The sequence below is a fragment of the Paroedura picta genome, chromosome 2, assembly GCF_049243985.1.
Source record: "Paroedura picta isolate Pp20150507F chromosome 2, Ppicta_v3.0, whole genome shotgun sequence".
Classification (NCBI taxonomy): Eukaryota; Metazoa; Chordata; class Lepidosauria; order Squamata; family Gekkonidae; genus Paroedura; species Paroedura picta.
In genome coordinates, this window is record NC_135370.1 from 84627109 (window position 1) to 84646953 (window position 19845).

General features: G+C 41.9%; 1 protein-coding gene across 1 annotated transcript; it reads left to right on the plus strand.

Moving 5' to 3' along the window:
- Window positions 1-111: 111 nt before the first annotated feature.
- TALDO1 (transaldolase 1) lies at window positions 112-19150 on the plus strand. Its single transcript, XM_077321388.1, has 8 exons — window positions 112-396; window positions 10419-10542; window positions 10799-10906; window positions 11596-11727; window positions 12196-12371; window positions 12464-12661; window positions 14643-14788; window positions 15970-19150. The coding sequence occupies exons 1-8, from the start codon at window positions 300-302 to the stop codon at window positions 16000-16002; spliced, it is 1014 nt and encodes a 337-aa protein (XP_077177503.1). The 5' UTR covers window positions 112-299; the 3' UTR covers window positions 16003-19150.
- The last annotated feature ends 695 nt before the right edge of the window (window positions 19151-19845 follow it).

The window sequence follows — 19845 nt, forward strand, 5'->3', positions numbered from 1 at the left end:
ACGCCCACGATCAAGGGCCGCCTGCGCACAACCGTAGAGCGAAGCAAAGGAGAGGGAATTCCTGGTGCGCATGCGTTTATTCTTTCCCGGGCGCTCGCGCGGGGGACGAGCCTGTGCAGGCATGGGGTGAAGAGCGCGGAGGAGGCGGCGCCAGCCTGCTTGACTCCGCCCCTTCATTAATCCTCGCAGGCCACCAGTTTCCTCTGGCCTGTTGGCAGCGTTGGGTGGCGCGAGGCGTCCGCAGCTTCTCAGAGGGTCTCGCGAGGCGCAGCCGCGCCCCCTCTCGTGGCCAACGAACCATGTCAGTGTCGCCCGTGAAGAGGCAGAAAATGGAGTCGGCGCTGGAGCAGCTCAAGCAGCACACCACGGTGGTGGCCGACACCGGGGACTTCCATGGTGAGAGGGCCGCCCGGAGCCCTTAATCAGCCGCTTTCTAACGCGAGCGGGCGACCTGGGGCGGGGGCTTCTCTCGGGAGCTCCCAGCGGGGTTGGCTCTCCTCGCTCGCTGCCGCAGACTGCGCGGTCCCGCCTCCGCTCCTTTCCCCAGAGCGCCTGCTGAGAAACAGGAAGGACCGCATCCAGGCTCGGGCCGGGAGTGGCGCTCGGAAGTACGCCCCGCTGTGTTGAATGGGGCTTGCTTCCCGCGGAAAACTCTGTTGAGGCATCTTGTATTCGTGGCCTGTTCAGATTCACTAGTCAGGCTGACATGTTTCTCACTAATGCGTTTGAGGAAGCGGCCTCTAGTACAGTATTTGATGGAATTAAATGTGGAGGTCCTGGGAAGCTCGCTTGTGGCTTTGGTGAATCAAGCTACTCCTGGGGAACTGCTGCTAGGTAACGTGTGCCTCGCGTTGCCTTCGGTCTACGACACTGAGGTGGCATGAGGAGATGTGGAATAAGATAAAGGAGAACTTGAAGTTAAAACGATTAGACCAGCGAGGCGCTGTTGGTTTGGCCACTTGAACCAAGTGCTGTTTCTCTGGAAACAGGAAGTGGAATTCCCCCGCCGCTTCTGCTTGAAGAGTCAGGGGCGAGAACAGGACCTAAGCTCGATTTTAGTTACTAAATTTGGATTTGCACTGAACTTGATGCCGCTGTTCCCCCCCTCCCCCGCACGATTTTCTAGTCTCCTCTTGATCAATCTCAGGGGAACACTGTTCCTTTTGTTACTCGGTCAAGCCCATAATGGCACCACCGTGCCTGTATCATGTTTGATACATGTAAAGTGTATAAAGGGCATTAATGAAGCCAGTGGTAATGGGATTACACCTAGTTTAGTTAAAGTGGGTACTACTCTGCTTGTATCAGAATCAAACACATTGTTTATTGTGGAAGTGGAGAGACATAGAATCTTTTTGTTTCCTATGCAACTGAATAAAATTATTGCTCCAAAGAGCATACTATACTAAATATATTAATAAAATAGAAGCAACTAAGATTAATTACTAATGTCTGGAGAAGTAGAGAATGTTAAACAAGCCAAAGAATTTCTTCCACTGATTATTACAAAATTCATATATACTTAGATCTTCAGCAACGTATTTCATTGATAGGGCTATAATTTAAAGCATTATTTTGTGCCTCCCACACCTCTGCTGAATTTTATGAATTTAGTGATGCCTAGTTCTCATTCTCTTAGGGTCTGCTGTAAATTCTGTTGTACTACAGAACAGTTGTTTGGCTGCTTTTTGAGCTGCTATGCTTTCTTCACTTGTTCTTTCTGCATGAAAGGCTGTTTGAAAAGTTCAGAACTGAAATTTTAAACTGTTTATAGAACAGTACATACGTAAGTTTAAAAAAAGATGCGTAACTGAAGTGGCTTCAGTTTTGATTTTTTGTTCAGTGCTATCCTGCTTTAGTTGACCACCATTGTTGTTCATCACTGTTTCTGAATAGCAGCCCAACTTGTTTATCTGATAATTTTATATGGTGCAACTTTTTAGCACTTATGAGTTTGCATAGACCTTCGAGGGTCAAAGCCAGTAGCTTGTGTTAAGTTAGGCACCTAACTAATAGCACTAGTAAATTGTGGCCGACTGTTGTTCTTACAGATTTTACTCCAGTTGGTGAGGGCTTTAGTACTGGCAAAAGTATTGGGTTAGTAATTTGTGAGTAATACCTCTTTGTGGTGTTCTTATTTTAGAATATGTTGTGTTAAGATGATCACAGAATGTTATTTTCAAACATTTGCCTTGTTTCAAAGTACGTGCAACAAACATTCAATGAAATAACAGTAAGTTTTGAAAATGTTGCCCCCTTGCCCCTCTTCATCTGATAAGATTGATATATTGTGACAGAGTTGTTTTGCATAATGCAGTTCCATTTTGGTACACAATTCCAGCCTTACTTCATTGAAGATGAAGTTACTTCTAAGTCACTCTTAATTCAAGTCATCCTGAAGCTTTTGCCCAGTAATCATGTGACATTCTCCAGATGCCTCCTCAGTTCTCTGTGGTTCTAATAAAGGTGTCTATAAACAGCAGTTATCATTTGAGAAATGTTTTGCTTTGACAATGACATAAAGTTGATTAGAATATGTTTGTTCCTATAGCTAAAGCCATTATTCTCTGTAATTCCACCTCAGGGCACACACCACCAGGCATTTGGTGGGGCCGACTGACCCATAACATCAACAGCCCCCCCCCCCAACTGAGAGATTGAATCTGCTGTGTCAAAGTTATTGTTGAAGTGCTGTCCTAGTTGTTCTAGTTGGTGTGTTGTTATTGTTATACTGTTATATTGATTTTGATAGTGTTCTATGTAAATGTTCCAAAATGTTTTCTGTAAACCGCCCAGAGCCGTAGGGAAGGGCGGTATAAAAATACAAATAAATAAATATAAGGGTTGTGATTAGTATTAGATGAAGAAATTCCTAATACATTTCAGGTTTCATTTGTATGTGTTCAACTCTGTAGTTGAAAGTATCTAGTAAAATATTAGAGGTTTGAAGGAAACTGAACAAAATTTCTAGAGAATATGTTATACATTTGCAAGTATATACAAACGTAATTACCTTATGTAGCTTATCCAGGCTGCAGAATTCATTAGTTCTTGTCCTACAATTTGGGTACCAAAGTGCCATTTGTTTTTTGCTTTATGTTTTCTGAGTGTTTTTAAAAATGTTTTTAAATTAGGACTGTTCGTACACATGATAAAAATGGAATTTAGCATGAAAGAGGAACTCTGTAAAACAAGAAGTGTTTTGTAAATGGTCTTATGAAAGACAGTGAAATCTTTCTGTTACTTAACAAACGATTGCATCCTACTGATGTGCAAATTGGGACAGGTCAGTTCTTTGTATAGGATGATTCAGACAGGATTGATTAGCTTTTTTCTATTATTAGAGGTTGGTTTACCAAAACAATCATTGCATAATTAGAAAAGCCATAGAAAAAGGTCACTTATGATGAAGAGCCTCTTGAAGATGAAGAGCCTCTTGTGGCGCAGAGTGGTAAGGCAGCCGTCTGAAAGCTTTGCCCATGAGGCTGGGAGTTCGATCCCAGCAGCCGGCTCAAGGTTGACTCAGCCTTCCATCCTTCCGAGGTCGGTAAAATGAGTACCCAGCTTGCTGCTGGGGGGTAAAATGACTGGGGAAGGCACTGGCAAACCACCCCGTATTGAGTCTGCCATGAAAATGCTGGAGGGCGTCACCCCAAGGGTCAGACATGACTCGGTGCTTGCACAGGGGATACCTTTACCTTTATCTATGATGAAGAACTAGAATTCCTGAAACTTTACTAGTGCTGTGACTTTACTAAACTGGCTAAGATCATAAGGCTCGTTAGGAGGTAGCAGAGAGGCGATCCCTCAGATACACTGGGCCCAGACCACATATGGCCTTAAAGGTGATAACCAGAACCTTAAGTCTGATCCAGAATTCAACCAGAAGGCAGCACAGCTGCTGGAGAATGGGCTGAATGTGGGACCTCCAAGGTGTTGCTGTCATGTAGCACAGCGGTCGGCAACCTAATGGCAGCCGCGGCCTGCTGCTGCGCAGTAAGGGGAGAGGGCGGCCCGGGGCTACCTAGGCTAAGGTTCAAATTGTTAGCCTGGGCATATTCTGCACACGTTAGATTATGAATGTTCAGTGCACTTTAGAAATAGATTTTCCTGTTCTACCCAGGAAAACCCAAAAATACATTAAAAGTGCATTATCCAGTGTGTTTGGAATGGGCCCTGATTTCCAGTCAGTTGCAGCTTACGTTGCCTGGAAATTTTATTGCAAAATGCAATAGTGTTGTTCATGATTCCCTGTACTTGAAATTTGCATGGTTCTGTAGCTAATCAATAATGTTAAAAAAATATGACAGTAAAATCTTTAACTTTAATATTCAAGAACGTCCCTTTAGCCATAATATGCAGAACATTGAACCTCAGATTCAGTATTTATCCATTTATATTTATTGCCCACCCCTCTTGAACCAGTCATGTCAGGGCCGCAAGAAAACCATAAAAACAGTTTAAATACATACAGTAAAAGCTAACCACACAATGACTAAGATACTAGAGACAAGTAAAGGTTAAATCTCATCACCTTATCCTGCTTTGTATACTTCTGGAGGCTTCTACATGGTAACTGCAGGGGACTCAATGGTAGGTTATATGACTCTTAATGATCCCATAAGACAATAGTTACATTTTTAAAACAGTACATTCTTAGGATCATATCACACAGGTATCTGTAAAGGAAATATGCATTAACTAAGTAGTCACTGGGTCTATACGGTTTTGAAAATTGTCTAGCTTTTTAGAAATCCACATTGGAATTACTCTACAGAAGCTTAATGATTTCCTGCATGGCTGTTTAAAACAGTATTAGAACATTATAAAGCAGCATGCATAATGGGTGGAATTCTATTTACTCAACTTGCTATGAGTAACCACATTTGATATTTAATCTAAGAGCATGGGTTATATTTTAAACAGGTTATACCTGTTTAAAAAATCGCTCTCTTCATCCTTTGTAACAGTAGTTCCTAAGCATTTTGGTATGGTGACCAAGAAGTCCAAATTTACTTTTTATGGTAACCCATCCTGGGCTAGTCCAAGGTTTTTTGGTGCCATAGGCAAACTATGACCTTGACATTCATCAGTTCAAGCATTTCATTTTCTATAGTGCCCAACCAGGTGTCTGTGAGAAATCTACAAGCATCTGACAAAGGTTGCAGTTGCCAAGAAGCAAGCGAGAATTCAGTTCCTCCTCTGCTGGTAGGAATTTGAGGATGTGTGCTAGGAGGGCACTGGATTGAGGAGATAAATGAAGATGTGAGGTGGTGGTGGAGGTGGGTAGTACGGGGCTCGGTGCAGTACATCTCCCACAGCAGTCAGAGGGCAGTGCAGTGGCTGGGCAAAAAGTTGGGCAGCCAAAGAAGCTGTACCAAGACGGAGTCCATGCATGTGCATGCCTCTTTCTTGGCTGTTTTTTTGTGCCAAACTGACCAGCTTCCATCTACTCTTCCAGCTTTCCCTGCCCCCTTCTTTTAATCACTACCATGATGTTACTAGTTGCCAAACTGCTTCTCCCCATCACCATTACTGTCACAAAGAGGGAGAAGTTGGCATTGAAAAATTAAGAGGAGGATGTAAAGAGTTAGTTGCTATTAAGGAACCCGTGACCCACTTTTAGAGGCTTCACAACCCAACCCACTTTTGGGTCCTGACCTACTAATTGGGAAACACTGTCTTGTAGTACATAATATACATATTATTATATGTTCCTGTATTATGTTGACTATTTCCTCTTCCCACACACAGTTCCTTTGAAGTTTTCTCACTTGAAGCTGAAATCCTGGTCTCCCTGTTCAAAACACCAGCCAAATTATATCTGAGCCTGAGTATCTGATCAACCTCCCACTACAAAACAGAAGTCGTTAGAACTATTTTAAGGGATCCATTCAGTTTTAATAAAAAGTATTTTAATAATCTCCTGTTTTTTTAAAATGTTGTTACCTGCTCGGAGCCCTAGGGGAGGGAAGGGCTGGCTATAAATAAAGTATTATTATATTGTTATCACCAGCAGCTTTATCTTACATTCTACTACTCCCAGGTATACTTATCCTAGTTCCTGGTATGTCCAGCATATATTTCAGTAAAATTTCTGTAGCTACTATTCATCATCAATCTTCTTTGCAAGCACATAAGAGGACAGTGCATGAGCAAGCCTACCATTGGATAGGACCTTACAGCTAAAATCCTCTCAGGGGTGCTGCATGCTGGAGCCAGAAGTTTGTTCCCACTCAGGGACCATGTGCTTTTGCACAGCATCACCCCCTACCCTGGCTTCATCTTTTACTGCCAAAAGGGAGCATTGAGTTTTTGGAGTCTCCAGCTGAGAGGATTTTGTCCATATTTAGTGATGCTTTTGAGTCCTTTCCATGGCTCAGAAGGCCCTGTTCAAGTGATCCCAATGTGGAGTGAAGATGACCCAAATTGACTAATAGGACCTTTGTCTGTTCTATTTGGATGCAAGGCATAGTGTTTCCAAATGTAAGGCTTCACCTCTAAGCTCAAGGGGATAGGATGTCTAAAAGGCAGTGTTGTGGAAGGAAGCCCTTAAAGGCTGGGGCCCTCATCCAAGTCATCTCCAGAGAAAGCTCCCTATTCTGTTTCTTTGGAATTAGTGCATTCAGCTCCACCTCAGTGGATCTGATCTCAGTCATGTTCCCCTCAGGTTCATTGTGCCTCTTCTGAGCCTTCAGCTAAGAAGGTTAAATGCAAGACAAAGAAAAAGTTTGAATCAGCTCCCCAGAAGAATGCTCCCATTTGTACTCAGCTCAGGAGTGCAGCTTTGCAGGAGAAGCCCTGGTCTGAGATCCCCACCTGTTTCTATCACTGGTGGGAATAGTGGCATACCACATTGCAAGCTTCTGCATGAATCTAATCCAGAACAAATGGCCATGGTTCTGTGGTCTCAGCCCCAACTGCCTTTGCAGTGGCCCTCACATTCCTACAGGATGTATGGAGGAATTGGGTGACAACTTCACAAACCCCAGGGATGCAAGTTTGTATTATTACCCTCATTAGTAGTCGTATCCCCCGTCAGCGACCATCTTGCACAGGCCATGTTCTTCTATTTATTCAGTGAGAGAAGAAAGAGCAATTGAATCTGATGGCTCAGATACAACATCAGATCTGAGCCCAGACAAGAGGTAGGCAAACCATCTCCAGCTTCTCCCACAGAGGATCTCCAAATATTTTGAGGACAGATTATTCATATGGCCCAATCTAATGAGATGGAAGTCATTACCTCAGAAAACAAATCCAAAAATAAGATTCTGAGTTGCTTCTATTCAGTTTCCCGGGATTATTGTTTTCCCAATGCTGGAGGGCCTTGAGGAACACATGCAGGAACTGTGGCAAAACCCTGCATCTATCCAGCCTACCTCCAGAAAGATAGAACTGTAGGTTGCAAGATGAAACCAGAATTTTGAGTTTATCTGGCTGGTAAGGTAATAAAGAGAAAACAGCATATAATACTGAGGTAGGAAAACAAGGTATGTAGAGCTTCCTCATTCTTTATAAACGGGAAGTTCTTAGGTAGTTTGCTGGACTTTTTTCTTCTTAGTCTCTTAACAAATTGAATTTGTCCATTGTGTGTTCATGACCACAAACATGAGGAAGAAAATATTTAAACAGTTGTCCTAAAGCTTTATCTGAATATGTTGATTGCTTTCAAAGTTATGCTAGTAGCAGTGATTTGTTAGTTTCCAGTTTTAAAATAATTTTTTTATTTTTATATAGATATAGAAAAGAACAAGGACATAATATATTGGATTACAATATCACCCCTCCCTCTACCCCCCAAAATCCCCATTTGCTTGAAATTTCATTTTGCCAAATATTCCAAATATATCTGTTGCCTGTAAATATAAAAACAAAGCAACAACAAAAAAGCCCACATTTCCAACACTTACGATCAACCTTGGGTGTTACAAAAATTACCCTTAAACTTGAACCAAGGCCTATCCTTAAGCTAGGAAATCAACTGGCTCCTGCACTTGTTCACAATAACATATTTTTATGTACTTAACATTAAATGTTTCTTATAAAACAATATGAACTTTAACCCAGTATTTATTTTAAAAAGGAAAAAAGGAAAAACCCACTTTATTATGACATTTCCAGCTCCTGAATTCTTCAATTCAGATCATTTTTATACTTTAACCCAGTATTTATTTTTTTTAAAGGAATAGCCCACTCGTTCTCCAAGATGATGTCTTGACCTTAGCCCAAAATTTATACATTTCTCACATAAGAATTCCACAGTTGTTTAGATTCTTCAGCTAATTTTCTGTTGGCTATAGATGTAACCTTGTTGCAGTGATTGCACAGAAAATTAGTTTAGTTAGTTTCCAGTTTTAACAAGGTTCAGAAGAGAGCATTTGCAAACATAATGTTGATTGCATATTTTTTAAGCTGTCAGTTCAGACGGTCCAACTATGTCTAGTTCTGAAATTGACTTTATAGTACAGATCAAAAAGTCTACTCAGAGACAGATATTTTACAGAGGTGGGGGGAAAACACTGTAAAAATGTGTTAACTCCTGCCCCACCCACCCCAAATAGAGAAACAATGACACAGGTTTGAACGATACTGGCAGAGACCTCATAAGATTACAATTAGCATTCTGTGATTATTAGGTAACCCAGCCTTTTTACCATTGAGAAACCCCTGAAACATTCTTCAGGCTTTGAAATCCACCAGAAATTGTGTGATTGTGCAGAATATGATTAGGAGGTATAGCTGTGTATACGCCCACCTGGGGCACCTCCCCTTTCAGGCCCATCACTGGCCATTTAAGGGGGTTGCTATGACTATATATGGTCATATCATCCAATAAATGTTTAACAAATTTTAAAAAATATATTAAAAATTAACTTGCACCCATTCAGGAAACCCTTCATGGAATCCTGTTTGAGAAAGCCTGATGTAACCCGGGGAAGCTTGCCTGGCCTTGACCAGGGCCAGGGCCTTTTTGGTCCTGGCCCTTACCTGGTGGAATGAGCTCCCAGAAGAGCTGAGGGCCATGCGAGAGCTGTCAACTTTCCACAGGGCCTGTAAGATGGAGCTCTTCTGCCAGGACTATGGTTGAGGCCGGTATAAGGCAAAGAGCTGCCGGGCCTCTCCTTTAGGAAGACATGCCACCTGCTTGGAAAATCACGGGTGATGATTAACTAACATAGCCCTCCCATTATGGGGGAAAGTTTGGCTTTGCCACCATGCTGATTTTTGTAATGTTTTGTAATGGCAATGGGGTTTTAACGGGTTTTTTATAGGTTGTAACCCGCCACAAGTTGGTTTCCAGAAAGTGGTGGCTAAGAAATTTAATTAATTAATAATTATAATAATAAAAATCTGAGACATTTGCTATAAAGGGCTGTGATGGTGGAAGCAGAAAAGTTAGAAATGGGAAGAACTAGGGAGGGAGACAAAGTTGCAGTGGGAGAGTGCCAGTGGGTGGGTTAGAAGGGGAAAGAAAGCAGCAACTGGGGTATAGAGGAGAAAAAATGGCAATGGGAGCAGAGCAAGGGGCAGCAAATGGAGGCCAGGTACAGGGTGGATAGGCTTTTCTCTACATGTTCTCATGGGGTCCCCTTCTTAAAAACATAAGAAGGGACCTATTGGATATGACCAGTGGTTTGTCTAGCTGTAGCAAACTGTTTTATACAGTAGCCAACCTGTTACCTTAGACCAGGGGTAGTCAAACTGCGGCCCTCCAGATGTCCATGGACTACAATTCCCAGGAGCCCCCTGCCAGCAAATGCTGGCAGGGGGCTCCTGGGAATTGTAGTCCATGGACATCTGGAGGGCCGCAGTTTGACTACCCCTGCCTTAGACAACCAGCAACATGGTATAGAGGTCAAAGCCTTCCCTTCCTGTCATTGGTATTCAGAGGCTGATAGATGTATCTTTCATGCATCTGTCAATTCACCTTTTACAACTAGCAACGCCTGTGTCCATCCTCTATCGTGCCTGTGTCCATCACTACATTTTCTGATCCCCTTTTAAAGTTACTAATGTCTGTGGTCATAATTACATCTGTGGGCAGTACTCTCTCTACCCTGCACATAAACCTCTTATTATTTCCACCCTCTTCCCCTAAGTCATCTGATTTCAGAGCCCCAGTCTATCTTCATAGGATATGTGCTTGGTTTCTTCTGTATTTTTTCTTAACTCATCAATGCCCTTTTGAAATATGAGCAGAACTGCACACCAAATTCTAAAAGGGGTTGCCCCATAAATCCATACAAGGTATTAGAATTTAGCTGTTTTATTTTTAATCTGGTTTCTAATGATCTCCAGCAGGAAATTTGCCCTTTTCTCCATTGCGGCATACTGAGTTGAGACTGTGCTTTTACAGACACAGAAATTCATAGGTTAAATAGATAAATAGCGATGGTTATTTTCTCTTTCCATAGCCATTGAGGAGTATCAGCCTTTGGATGCAACTACCAATCCTTCCCTGATACTGGCTGCTGCCCAGATGCCATCTTACCAGCAGTTGATGGAAGATGCCATTGCATATGGAAAAAAACTTGGTGGGTGAGTAAGCCCTTTTAATACTTGCAGTTGCAAATGTTTGGCAATATTACTGCCCTTTGTTTTATTTAATCCCTGCTGTACTATAATTTACTCATTATGGTTCCAGCCTTCAGTATCTTTAAAAGAAGGAATGTGGCTACGAAGATAATATAAATTACTGAAGCTAGTTGTTGCTGACTTGTCCTACATAACCACTGTGTGATCATCTATTCTCAGTTCTTTTCTAGGTTTTTATGATTTTCTCTTATATTTCTAGGTCAGAAGTTGATCAAGTTACAAATGCTTGTGACAAGCTTTTTGTATTGTTTGGTGCAGAAATATTGAAGAGAATACCTGGCCGTGTATCCACAGAGGTAGATGCAAGGTGTGTGTTTTCTGACTTCACGTGGTTATTTAAGTTACCTGGATAAAGACTGCATAGATCTGGGAATAAGGGTATAAGCATGCCTACTTTCCATGAGTACATATGCTGGGCAATGCATTCCCTATGCATACTGATCAGAATGTGTATATAATCTTTACATGGGGAAAATGAGAAGGCTACTGATCGTCGCAGGTGGGGGGGGGGCGCTCCGCTTTCTCGAGGCCGCTCCAGCGCCCGGGAGAAGGCTGCTGATAGTCACCAGTGGAGGGGGCCACTCCGCCTTCTCCCGGCCGCTCCAGCGCCCGGGAGAAGTCCACAGATCGTTGCCAGTGGGGGGGGGGTGCGTCTCTAGCGCCCGCTGTATTAAAACTACAGCGGGCTTTATTTCTAGTCTGTGTTAATAAAAAGATAGTGGAGAAGTCTTCTGGTTCCCTGTGTTGCTGACATAAGTGGTGTTTGGCTGAAGTGTGTAACTAAGAGCAAATCTCAGAAAATGCAGAGCTGCCAAACTGCAGTGGTGCTTGTTAACTTTCTTACTAGAGTCATGCTTGGCACAAAGACCACTATTCCTCTATAGATAAGCATGATCTCATGTCCTGTTTTGAGGGGGTAGATAGCAGTAACAAGTGTGATATGTATTTAAGACACCATATTGAATGCTTGTAACAGTTTTAAACTTTATTCCATAGGTTGTCATTTGACAAGGAAGGCATGGTTAAGAAGGCTAGACACTTCATAGATCTTTATAAGGATGTAGGAATTAGTAAAGACCGCATCCTCATCAAACTGTCCTCAACATGGGAGGGCATCCAGGCTGGCAAGTAAGTTTATATCTGGTGTATTGGCATAAAATAGCTATTTTTATTATTATTTATTCGATTTATTCCCCAACACTCCCTGATCGCTCATGGCAGGTTACAACAACTGGGTAAAAATCCCCTAAAACCCCCTATTAAAATCCCACACACAAATTAATCAACCACAAAAGGATACAAGGCGGGGAAAAAACAATGCCACAAATCTCAGTTACCCCAACATCTTAAGGAGGAGTCATACCTCTGCTACCTCTCTTGTTTGGAACTCCTGTGAGATTTTCTGATGTAGTCAGTGCCGTTTTCAGAGTTTAGTCTCTAAGTGGGGCATATGCTAGATAATGCTTCCTAACTATTATTTTAGAAAATGTACTGATATCATTTAGAAGATAATTTAATATAAAAATTCTGTAGCTGCTTGATTAGTATCACTGCTATTGGTATGGAAAGTAATTGTTTCGATAACTCTTATTACAGGGTTCTTGAAGAACAATATGGGATCCATTGCAACATGACACTTCTCTTCTCCTTTGCTCAGGCTGTTGCCTGTGCGGAGGCAGGTGTTACACTCATTTCCCCTTTTGTTGGGCGTATCCTGGATTGGCATGTTGCCAATACAGACAAAAAGGCTTATGAGCCATCGGAGGACCCAGGTAATTATTTCAGTTCATGTGACTGTGATTTGGAGTATATTTCTTGAAAAGTGGTGGAATAACCTTGCCTTTTACAATCATTGTTTTTATAGGTGTGAAAAGCGTCACTAAAATTTACAACTACTACAAAAAATTTGGCTACAAAACTATTGTGATGGGAGCTTCATTTCGAAACACTGGGGAAATCAAAGCATTGACAGGCTGTGACTACCTCACCATTTCCCCCAAGCTTCTGGGAGAGCTCAGTAAAGATACCAGTAAGCTAACGCCAGTGCTCACGGTCAAAGAAGGTGAGCTTTCTTCTCCACTGATGCCTCATATGGTTGTTGCAGTCTTAGTGCAAGTGAATTACTGAAGATGAATCAGTCAGTAGTGGTCCTTGACTCTGTGTGTGCATGGGGGGGGGGGGGAGTTGGCTTTTTGTATGTTTCTATGAGAGATTAGGGAGTTGGAGCACCAGAGAGCCAGCTTGGTGTAGTGGTTAGGAGTGCGGACTTCTAATCTGGCAAGCTGGGTTTGACTCTGCGTTCCCCCACGTGCAGCCAGCTGGGTGACATTGGGCTCACCACAGCACTGAGAAAACTGCTCTGACCGAGCAGGAATATCACGGCTCTCTCAGCCTCACCTATCCCACAGGATGTCTGTTGTGGAGAGAGGAAAGGGAAGGCGACTGTAAGCCACTTTGAGACTCCTTCGGGCAGAGAAAAGCGGCATATAAGAACCAACTCTTCTTCTTACCTATGAGACTGTAAGAGTTTGAGAATTTGTAGTTTAGAAAAGACAACTGAGGGGGGGAACATGATAGAAAGTTAGAAAATTATACATAGGTTGGAGAGCGTTGACAAAGAACTTTCTCACACAGAATACTAAAATTTGAGGACATCCATTGAAGTTGATGGGCAATAGATTCAGGGTGGACAAAAAGAAATACTTCCTTACATAGCAAATGATTAAAATGTAGAATTCACTGCTAGAGGATGTAGCCAGTAGCCACAAGCACAGATGGCTTTAAAGGGGATTAGAATCTACCAGCTATGATGATTACAGGAATCTCTAGGTATGATGATCAAATGGAGCTCTATATTCTGAGGCAGTCAACCTCTGAATCCCTGTGCCAGGAGGCAATGTCAGGGGAAGGCCGAAGCCTCTATACCCTGAACCTCCAGTGGAACTAGTTGGCCATTGTGAGACAGGATGCTGATCTAGTGGGGCATCTTATGTTCTAGAACTTTTGCTGAATTGACTTGCATTGCTATTTTCTGAGACACTTTATATTACTCTTGGAATCCCTGGTTCAGCTTAACATTGAAGATCAATTAGGTAGTTAAATATTATATACTGAATAAATATTTTGGAGAAGAGAGCTGAAGGGTGAAAAATAATTTCAATGTAACATTTTAAAATTCACAATTCGTTGCTTTCAGTTTTCTTTTTTGTACCCTGTGCTTTCTGGATATGATAGGTGGATATAGAAGTATTTTAACAGGCTGTTAAACTGTGTACATGTGCTGTTAACAAGTGTCCCATAGTACACTGATTTGATGGATTTGTCTGCTTATCTTTTGACCCTTGACTATCCAAATGCATGTGTACTTCAGAATATTTATTTTTGCATTATTCCCATATCTCTGCTGTGAGTTTAAAATCATAACAAAACTCTCAATGCATGTTTTGAATGCGGAATACCTGGCTACTCCACGTAAGGTAGTTGAGAATAAATACCTGGACAGCTGACTTTGGGCCAATAACTTTCAGCCTATCCCACCTCCAGGGTAGTTGTTACGAGGATAAAATGGGACAGGGTGTAAATGATGTAAGCCACTTTGAGAAGAAAGGTAAAAGGTAAAGGTATCCCCTGTGCAAGCACCGAGTCATGTCTGACCCTTGGGGTGACGCCCTCTAGCATTTTCATGGCAGACTCAATATGGGGTGGTTTGCCAGTGCCTTCCCCATTGAGAAGAAAAGTGGGGTATAAATATTTAAATACATAAATAACCTGATCTCATCAGATTTCAGAAGCTAAGCAGGGATGATCCTGGCTAGTATTTACATGGAAGACCTCCAAGGAATCTCAGGACATGACTCAGAGGCAGGCCATGGCAAACCACCTCTGAACATCTCTTGGAAATCCTGCAGGGTCACAAAGTCAGCTGTGACTTGACTGTACTTTCCACTAGCAGCAGTCTTGAGACTGATGGGCATTTATCAAGGGCATTTATCAAGCTGTTTAAATAGCTTTGCTTGTTGTATTTGATGTACCCCTCAATGCAGCCCAGGCATCTGACTTGAAGAAGATCCATCTAGATGAGAAGACATTCCGTTGGCTTCACAATGAAGACCAAATGGCTGTGGAGAAATTGTCTGATGGGATCAGAAAGTTTGCTGCTGATGCCATTAAATTGGAACAGATGATCAAGGTAAAATCTAGACACAAAGCTAGTTCTCATATTTTTGAGAGTCTCAGTTCTTGGCTTTGGGTATACGACCAGGTCTCAGTGGTAGAGCATCTTGTTAGCATGCAGAAGATCCCAGGTTCAATCTCCAGCATCTACTCTTAAAAGGGTCAGGTGGTAGTTGATATGAATGACCTGTATCTGAGACCCAGGTGTTAGAGGTGACAATACTGACTACCAATGCTATATCACACCACATTTTCCCACCTAGCTCTTAAAACCTATGAGCAACTAAACATGATTAAAGTTGAAATTACTACAGCGGTGCTGAGTTGCAGAAAGCGGCATTTTTCCTGAGTATGTACTTTACATCATGATTTGCCTGACAAGTGTATTAAATGGCAACTCAGGGCTTAGTAGGTGTTTCTGATTTGAGATATCATTCAAGCCCTGTAAAGCTGCCCTTGAATATTAGAAATGGAAAGATGCTAATATTTAAATGTTTGTCCCCAGTTTTGAAACTGCTTGCTATATGCTTGTGCATGTGGAAATGTCAGCTACCCTTAGTGTTTCTGCAAGCATTACAGGATGTAATGTACTGAACTTTTGGATTGAATTAGATTACAGCCTATTGGTTCTTAGAGATATGACTAGTAGCAAAGCCCCTTTTGAAAATGAGCTGGAGAAAGGCAAGAGGGAGGAGAGCAAAGGGCAGGAGGGCTTCTGCAGAGCAGGGCAGCTCAGCTGGCAACGGGAAGGATAGCCACATTTTTATACATATATTACAGGCCAAGCCCATTGCATTCAGGAATGCAACAGGCACTAGTTTGGGGAGTGGGGTGAAAGAACTTTGTGAATGGCCTCTCCCTCCCCCCAGGACCTGAAAAGGCTGGAGACCCCTGGGCAGGGAACTCACTGGCAGAGGAAGCTCATATGCAGCAGGGATCTGCAGCTTCTGAGGGAAGTGGAAGGAGGAGGTGGTGGTCAGGGGTGGGGGGATGGAAGGCGATCAGCTGGCTGCTGGACAGACTGACAAACTGGTTGAAGGAGGAGGTATTCAGGGGTGGGACAGCTACCTTGAATGGGTGTTAAGCACTGAGTGGCACTTAAGCCATGAGACATGCCCCTCCTCCAAGGCCTTATCAGAATTATGTGAAACAGATGGTATGATGAGTTTATTAAGTTATCTTTTTTTCTCCTCTTAGGAACGAATGTTCAATGCTGCAAATGGAAAGTAGACAGACCACAGTTCTTGGACATGGAATAGGTGTACAAATGTCATATGAATGAATTTTCTGTAGTCCAAGCTTCTTACAAAATTTGCAAACAGAAGGCTTTCAATGTTTGTGGCATTTTATATACCAAAATCTACTCCTTGGGTGTGACAGACACTTCTTTTCCACTAAGGATTATAAATTTGCAAATGATTTAGCTACCACTAATTGTCTGGGAAGGCTTTCATTCCTCAAATGTATTAATAATTTTGATGTCAGTGTTTCCATTCATACTTTTAGAAGTACCATGGGTACCATGTTCCATTCCAGAAAGTATAAGACAACAGCTTTGCTCCCACTGAATTCCTGAAAATGGAAACTGTATTAAGGAATTCTGAGATTGATTGAGGAATTTGTACTGTAATAAGTGCTAAAGAACAACACTTTATATTTTTATGGAGGAAACCAGGGGCCTTATAACACGGGAATACTAATGGACTGTCATGTGAAAATCAGCCTCTTTCTACAGGAAAAGATCCTTTAAAAAAAACCTGTGGAAATTTGAACATTTTGTCTTCACTGGTCTAGGATGAAAAGCCTTCAGTTGTTACTGATTTTTTAATTCCCATTCTTGCAAGACTCTTCATCTTTGTTTTTAAAAAAACTTTTGAAGAAACTGGGACCAATTTTATAGCTTATTTGAACTGAGGTTCCATTAGACCAGGAAAAATGTAGTCCTTTGATATTTTGAGAGATTTCACAGTGGCAGGGCAAATTGGCCACTTAACTCAATAGGGAAATTTTCCAGTGGCCTTTTGCCTTGCTGGTGGCTAGGAGCAAACAGAGCCAAGACCCAGCAACTCTGCCTCAGGTGCTTGGCCCACATCCCTCAATCAGCTATGGCAATTTCTGTCAACTTACCAACTGGCTCCTTCTGCACTACTTCCACTTTGAGGGTTGATGCAGTGAGTGAGCTAATAATTGCCCACTGAGTGGAGCAGCCCTGCAGTGTTAGCATAGCAGGAGGTGCTCAGCTTGACTGTCCACCATTGCATTCTTTGTATCTAATAATGTCTTTGATACAAAATCTTCCAGTTCAGCTACTGTAATTTTATTTTTCTTGCCTGTTACTTTGGTGGCTCAACATGACATGATTTTAATACCTAAGAGACTAGTGTGCTATATCCACATTTTGTTTTACAAAAGACTTGAATGAACTAGGAAAATAGTGCAGCAGGTATATTTACACATGCAGGGAGAACAACAACACAAACACGGTTTTTAAAAAATAAACTTCAGTTAGCAAAGAAGGGGAGTCAACAGTGGCACTGCTTATGCTACCTGCCAAACAAACCTTCACACTTCGTTTCATGGGGAGGATAATATCCCTGCAACAAAAGGCCACTTTTTGAATTGTGGTTAAATTTGGAAAACGGGAGACAAGTTCATTTAGATCTGCTGGGCTAATTTTAGACTTTGAATATTTTAATATGCTTTGTAAGCCAGATTTGATTAAAGGAAGGATGTGGTGTTCCTGCAGCAACATAGTGCTGTCTTTGTGTAAAGTTTCAGTAAATGTTTAAAATTTCTGTTTAATTGCTTGTCACAGACTCTTGGTATCTGCTAAACTTTACATAATGTAAATTTAACACATTGCCTCTTTATAAGTATCTCCCAATTTCAGAAGTAAAAAAAAACCCCTCTCAAGTTTACTATCCAATTTAAAATCTAAACTGATGGTTTTTTTACTACTTCTGCATAATAAATAGCAGCAGCACAAGGCAACTTTGAGGCCACTTGTAGAAATGCAGTATCACACTTGGATTAGGAAAAAACAAAATAATCGGATGTCCAAAATTAGAATTAAAATGTGTAGAAGACTGCCTTCTCAGCAAATGAGTAACTGTAGGAGACATTCAGATAAAGAATAAAGGTCCCTGTTAAGGACCAATATGAACAGAGGTGTTATCTCAATGAAGAAGCAGTGATCTGCTGTAACAAGGCCAAATTCAAGAGCCACCCAGAGACACTTGCTAAATAGTCAGCTGTTCAGGTTCCAGAAGGGAAAAAGTCCTTGAACTTTTTCAAAAAACCTTGAAGCAAAATAGTTCATAAGTAAATGTATTAGTAATTCAACACATGGAATTAGAACTACGCAAGAGTCTACCGAGTTTTTCCACCAAGGTAAGTTCATCTCTGGTGTTGTAGCTCAGTGGGTAGAGCATGTGTTTGGCAAGCAAAAGTTAGCCAGGTTCAGTCCCTGGAATCTCCATTAAAAAAAAACTTCCTTACTAGGTGATGTTAAAGATCCCTTTCACTGAGACCCAGCCTGGAGAGTTGCTACCAGTCTGAGGAAACAATCCTGACTGAAGGCCAGTGGTTTGTAACTCAGCTGAAGGCAGCTTCATGTGTATAACACATGTAAGAAATTGTGATTAGTAATACAACTGAATCCCTCAGATATCCTTTAACCACTTACTAAAGAATGGATATACAGGACCAAGCCTGCAAGTGCAGCAGTGCAAACTAGAACCACAAGAAATATTTCAGTGGTAAGATATGGCACTAACTATATAGTATGATTGCATGGTACAGCTGCTTAATAAAAACCCTGCTTCTGAAGTATGAATCATGACTGCATTCATATAACTTAAGTTTTGCAGATAACTGGGATGGATATGGATCTAATCTAAATTTTCCATCAGTTGCCTCCCCCCCCCCAATGAATCTCATGGGATATAGAGGACTTTCAGGAGTAGCGGGGGACGATGGTTCTGCAGCAGCCAAGGGAAATGGGTGGGATTGCCAATTTAGTCTGGAATGTACTCTTCTAGATCATGGATTCTTAGCATCGACTCCCTCCTAGGGAACAATTTACATACCTTGGGTGGCATTTAAGCCTTAGGGGGCAAATGCTACCCATGTGGGATTTTAGGGAGCTATACTTGCAATGCCTTCCTACAGCTAGTGAAGCAGAGTTATATAAGAGGCCAAGTCAGCAAACACCAAGTGCATACTACATCCCAGTTTTCTTACAGCAGCACTTAAGACAGGAGGACATGGGAACACTGACAATAAGTGGGGCAATGGTAAATTGGGCACAAGGATCTGACTGAATGAGACTACATTGACTGTGCATACAAATATATATAAATAAATGCAGTTGAGCTTTTGAGTGTGGTTTTTGTTAATTGTTTACTTGTTCTGATCCTGTTCAGATATTTGCAGGTGTATCAAAAAGCATTTTTTTATTAGCACTGGATCTGAAATACATTTACTTTGCCAGTCTGTGCCATAAAATGAAATGACAAGTAATAGAGACATAAACTCTAAATAACACAACCAAATCTAATTCATGGTAATATTTCTTACTCAAAATATGAACAAGAACAATTGATTTACTGGGGCATCACCAAAAGCCCAATAAATCAAATGCAAGACTGGGCTTTCCCAAGGGATACTGTGCCTTATATTTCCATACGAGTTACTTTTCCTATATATAGCAATGTTAGGAGCCAAGTTATCACTCTTCCTCCCAGCTCTGGCTTGTCAAATGTGGTGGCAACAGAAGCACTTGCTTCTGAGGCTGGGACATCTTTCCCCTCAGAGCAGCATGCTAGGGCTGCCAGCCTCCAAGAGGGACTTGGGGATCCCCCAGAATTCTAGATCATCTCCAGACTACAGCAATCAGTTCCCTTAGAGATTGATGTTTTGGAGAGCAGATTCCATGGCTGTCTTCCCTAGCTTCACCCCCAAATCTTCAGGAGTTCCCCATCCCCTGCTCGTGGACAGGAGATCAGGCAACCCTACCGCAGAGACTAGACAGCCCAGATGCTTCCCAGTCTGTGCACTGGCCCTCCTCTCTCC

Bases quoted from the DNA above. Each gene is read 5' to 3' on its own strand.
- TALDO1 (XM_077321388.1), top strand. From the start codon at position 300: ATGTCAGTGTCGCCCGTGAAGAGGCAGAAAATGGAGTCGGCGCTGGAG. The intron at 10,543-10,798 runs GTGAGTAAGCCC...TTATATTTCTAG, and splicing joins TATGGAAAAAAACTTGGTGG to GTCAGAAGTTGATCAAGTTA. The intron at 10,907-11,595 runs GTGTGTGTTTTC...TTTATTCCATAG, and splicing joins TCCACAGAGGTAGATGCAAG to GTTGTCATTTGACAAGGAAG.